The sequence below is a fragment of the Oryx dammah genome, unplaced genomic scaffold, assembly GCF_014754425.2.
Source record: "Oryx dammah isolate SB20612 unplaced genomic scaffold, SCBI_Odam_1.1 HiC_scaffold_28, whole genome shotgun sequence".
NCBI classification, from domain to species: Eukaryota; Metazoa; Chordata; class Mammalia; order Artiodactyla; family Bovidae; genus Oryx; species Oryx dammah.
Genome location: NW_024070212.1, coordinates 115517831 through 115522868, shown reverse-complemented (window position 1 = coordinate 115522868; position 5038 = coordinate 115517831). Strand labels below are relative to the sequence as shown.

At 49.7% G+C, this 5038-nt stretch overlaps 1 protein-coding gene across 2 annotated transcripts in view; it reads right to left on the bottom strand.

Annotated features, from left to right (window-relative positions):
• Window positions 1-1937: 1937 nt before the first annotated feature.
• TRAF3IP1 (TRAF3 interacting protein 1) overlaps window positions 1938-5038 on the bottom strand; it is a 60972-nt gene continuing 57871 nt past the window's right edge. For both annotated transcript variants that reach the window (XM_040231904.1, XM_040231903.1), the window contains one exon: window positions 1938-4213. In XM_040231904.1, the coding sequence (XP_040087838.1) occupies window positions 4048-4213 (166 nt within the window). In that variant the 3' untranslated portion in view covers window positions 1938-4047. The remainder of the gene's footprint in view (window positions 4214-5038) is intronic.

The window sequence follows — 5038 nt, the reverse complement described above, 5'->3', positions numbered from 1 at the left end:
GTCCTCGGGCGGAGGCCTGGACAGGACTTGCCTCGGCGCACACCACGGTTCTGGTCTCCCACAGGAAAACACTCGCGGCCGGCACGCCACACACGGGAGAGGGAGCAGTCTCGGGCTTAATGTGCGTCGGGGGCACATTTGCTCCACGGGGCAGGAAGGAGACGTGGGGCCCCCTGCCAAACTGATGGGGACCAGCTGCCCTGCAGGATAGAGGGGTGGGCAGGAGCCTCGTGTGAGCTAGAACTCTCGAGAAGCCCTTGGTACTGAGGGGCTGGTGACCCTGTCCCGGCATCTGAGCTCAGGGGTGAGGTGGGAGGTGTCCAGGCCACACAGACCCAAAGTCCGGAGCTCTCCCCAGGCCCCTGGCCTCCTTCCCACCAAGTTTCCTGCCTAAGCCTATGGGGTTTAGGGAAAAGAAGAGCCTGTCAGCAGAGGAGACCACCTTGACGAGAGCAGAATTTACCTGGAGAGGTGGGGTCCGGCTGGGAGCGGGACCTGCGCTCCCCCACATGGTGCACTCTGGTCCTTCTCTGCCAGTCAGTGGGCTGAGGGGAAAGGTCCAGGAGTCACGGAGCGAGGGCACATCCCGGGCATAACCCCGGCGGCCAGTGAGATGCACCCCCAGCCGGCAGGCCACCCCCGGCTTCAACGACTGGCCCGTTTGCCCTTTGCTGTCCATGACGAGCCTTGTCAGGGCTTTGAGACGCCAAGGTGCTACCCAGAGACACGACAGAGGGCAGTGATGGGAGCAAGTCAGTGTCCAGGCCCCACCTTTGACCTTCAGATTTGTAGGGGGCCTTTCGGTCTACAGTTCAGAGCAAGACCCAGGGCCCTTGGCAGTGAGACCGTGGAGTCCTAACCACTGGACCACCAGGCAAGGCCATGAACCCCATTTTCTTACCAGAAAGACCAACTTCCTCGGTTTAAGAAGCTGATAATCAACCTGGAACTCAGCTCTAAATATGGACTTAAACACTAGTTTTTGTAGCTTCAGAAGCCATTTAAATGTCATTTCTCTCAATGAATTTTTTAAAAAGTCCTCTTCAACTTCCCTCCATCGAAACACACATGATCAGAAGGGGGTTCTTTCAGGAGCTTCTTTCTGCCCGCCGGTAAAGCCTGTGTTAAACTGTGCTTGCCAGGACACTTTTTAGAAAAACACACAGCCTTTTTATTAATAAAGAGCATCATGGGACGGAGGTGAGCTCTCTCAGGGAGTGGACGTGCTGGGGGCTTCCTCCTGTCCCAGCAGCCCTGGGACTCACACACCTGCTTTCCTGGCTGGTGGGCTCCTGGCGGGGTGGGGGGTGCGGGGGGCCATGAGGAATGAGATGACCTCTCTCTGCCTCCCTGCGAGTGGGTGGAAGACCCCGGAGCTGGGAGGGGAGTCCAGTCTGTACGGAAACCCTTCAGGGTGGGCTGCCTGAGCACAGGGTCTTACGGGCAATGTCATTCTTCTTTTTTTTTAGGAAAAAGGAGAAACCGAATAATTTTTATTCCTTTTTTGATTGTTTTTATAAACTTTTCAGGGAAGATACATCCAAAGGCAGTCTCATTCTGAAACCTCGTTTTTGTGGGAGCTCAAGCTGGTTGGTCACCCTAAGCCTGTGACTGGGGACACCACGCTGTTTATTCAAAAGCCGGGAGAGGTCTGGCCGCCTCTCCTCACACTCAAGTCCCCCCACACTGCACACGTCAGTGGAAGACACATCCTGGTCAGCTCAGGGTGGCTTGAAGAAGTCCAGGAATACTTCAGGGGCACCTGTCGACCGGCTGAGGACTCCAGACCCCCAAAGCCCCCAACTCCACTTACACTGTCACTGAACACTACCAACCTCTCTTCCTAGAGTCCAGTTACTAGTTTTCAAGTTGCTTATTGAGAGGAAAAACAAGTATGAACATCAAAGTAGAAAGCGTGAATTTTAGTCTCCAAGTCATTTTTTCAATGGTTGATGTATTTCCTTTAAATATAAATGCGTCAGTCCAATCAGCTCAATTGTCTTTAATTAAAATGTCTAGAGTATGACTCCAGTACTTCCTGAAAACTTACATGCCAAACCAGAGGAAAACATTTAATAATCTTATTTGCATATTTTATCAAAATCATAAATAACAAGATTTATTCATCTGTGTTGAATACAGTCATAACCACATGCAGTGACTTCCTAGGACTTCATGAATGATCATAAAATTCCTGAAAAGTGTTTACCTGCCTTATATAAGACTCCAATTTAAACAGAAAAGGGGTATCATGAGTGAAAATATAAATTTCCCTTAACTGTCTTCACAGAAAAATAAACTGCATACATGCTGAAGTTTTAAAAATCCATATGCTTTTTTCCAGGTGTGAACTGAACTGCACAACCCCATACACTGATAGAAAAAAACAGGTGATTATTTTTAATGATTTATGTATAAAATAAAAATAAATTTTATGATACAATTTGAGAGACTATTTCATACAAAATTTGACTCACATACAATGTATGCGATTTTTTTGCAACACAAAAACTCTAGTCTTACATACAAATTCATATACGGCAGACTTCCTCACCTGATGCAAAACAGGGTACCTTTGGGGTGGTGGCTGTCACTTGAGTCAGTGGAAAAGAGACTGTGGACATAGGAAGGCCTGGGTAACTGGCATACCTCCCCTCCTCCAATGATGTGTTAATATCTAGTGTCATTTCAGCAAACAGAATTTTATGGTTAACTACAGAAAGGAGAAAAAGACCAGTGTTTCACAATGGCACATCTTAATAATCCAATCTTGAACTTAGCTTCAAAAATCATAGAACGACCTTTGTAACAGATTTATTTTGGAAATTACACTAAGGAAAAACTTAACTGTGCCATCTGTGCTAATCTTTTAAAGAAACAAAACTTTCTCAGGAAATTCTAACATTTAAAATGACACTGCTTGGGTTACATCATAAATAACAGTATCTAGAATACAAGTGTCAGGACTCAGACTTTAAGACCCGTAAGCATGTCTCCAAACAGTGAAATCCTTTATACACAAATATAAGACTTTAGTATTTACAATATTATATGTAGTGAAAAACTAAATATAAACCATGTTTAAAAAAAAAACTTTCGCTTTAAAAAAACATTTCTAAAAAATGGTAACATGAAAAAATTCTGCAAATCTGTGCATCCTTTAAAGTCTTCTTTCCGTGGGTTTTTCCTAAGCCACCTGTCTCTGAGGTGCCCAGGTGCTTACACCTGGGCAAAGGGACAGGCCTGGCATTGGCCTGAAGAGCAAGCTTTGCTTCTAGAGAGGATGAGGGGTCCCGCAGCTGCACTGATGTGCTCGTGGGGAAGCCCAGGGGCTCGAGACTGAAGAAAGTGAGGGTCCAGCCTATGATACTCTCAGGTCAGAAGAAGCCCGCAAAGGCCACAGTCAAATCTCCTTTTTAAATATATGAACTTTTAAGGGCTGGAAAAATAAGCAAACCGTAATAGGGAGCAATAAGAAAATTGCGTTAAGGTACACGCAATGACAGGTTAAAAACTAGAGTTCGTGGGTACCTTATAAAGACATGGGCTGAAATGAACCCTTTGCAAGTGGAAGTGAGCTAAAAAGTTAAGTCTCTGCTCTTTGGGCCTCATTGCATTTATAAGGCTCCTGTCAAAACGTGCAGCCAGCCGCACTCGGGGCTCGAGCAGTCCTGTCAGCAGGCTCGGAGTCTGCCGTCTCAGACCCCCACGTCCCGGGTGGTCCCAGCACCGCTCGCCCACTGGACGGACCGGCCCAGAACCGAACAGCTGACGGGAGAGACCAGGCTTGCAGAGAAACATCTCCCATCAGTGGCATCCGCAAGAGCCGTTTGTAACTAGCGAGTGTTCCAGCAGAGGAAGGCAGGGAAACAGGGTCTCTCCTAGACGGAATGTGCCTGAGGTGGTAAAGCTCTAAAAACCAGGAGGATGACGCTGTGAGCTGCTCACCGCCGCCTTCAGACGGAAACCTCGCACCGGAAGCGAAATGCCAGCCTCCTCCTCACGCGCAGGCCGAGGGACCCCCCTGGAGTCTGCAGCTTTGAGCTCTCACCTCCTGGAACTCAGGTTGATGCTGTACACCATCTTCTGGATCTTCTCCTCGTTCTTCAGGATGCTGGCCTTCACGGCACAGATCTTGTCCTGCTGGTCCCTGACCAGCTGCTCCAGCTCTGCCAGCTCTGCCTTCAGGGGCTCCACGGTGCCGTCCGTGATGCTGCCAGGACACAAGCCGGGGCTCGTGAGGACCTCTCTCCTTTCCCATCTGACACTTTTCTTTCTGGCCGCATTGTCGTCGTGCGGCATGTGGGGATCTTAGTTCCCCGACTGGGGACTGAACCCAGGGCCCCTGTGTTGGGAGTGCAGCGTCTTAACCACTGGATCACCAGGGAAGTCCCTACACTGGCTTCTTAATTAAAACAATGGAAGGTAACAAAAGTGAATTACTCATTGTATCCAAAGGCGGGGAGGGAAAGGATAAAAATATAAATGTACTTTTTCCAAGTAAAAAATTTAAAATACTTTCAAGTTACAGTCATAAAACTTTGGGGATTTCGATAAGACACATGATAAACATGGTATCCAAACTGCAAAGTTTCCTGCCTTTTGTATGTCTGAATCTCGGGATTCCGAACACTGAACGCAGAGCTTTCCTAGCTGCTACAGAGAAATGCATGTTAGGCCGCGAATGAAGAAGCAATGTACTTTCCTTGGGGGAGGAGGTAAGAAAGAGGATTGAGAGGGGAGGTCTCCCCCGCCTCCTCCAGGCTCCCACCCCCTTACCCGCCCTCCTCCACGGACCTTCCCCCCAACCTCTGCTCCTGCTACAGGGCCTCCACTTGCTGCCCTGGGCTGTGTCTCCCCCTCCCTCCCCCACCCCTCCCCTGCCTTCCTCCACTGACCTCTCCCACCACCTCTGCTCCTGCTGCAGGGCCTCCACTTGCTGCCTGGGACTGTTTCCCCGTGTCCCCCCAACCGCGGGGCCGGCGCCGGCGGGGGCGCGGGGGGGGGCCCCGCGGGGGGCGGGGGGGGGGGGGGCGGG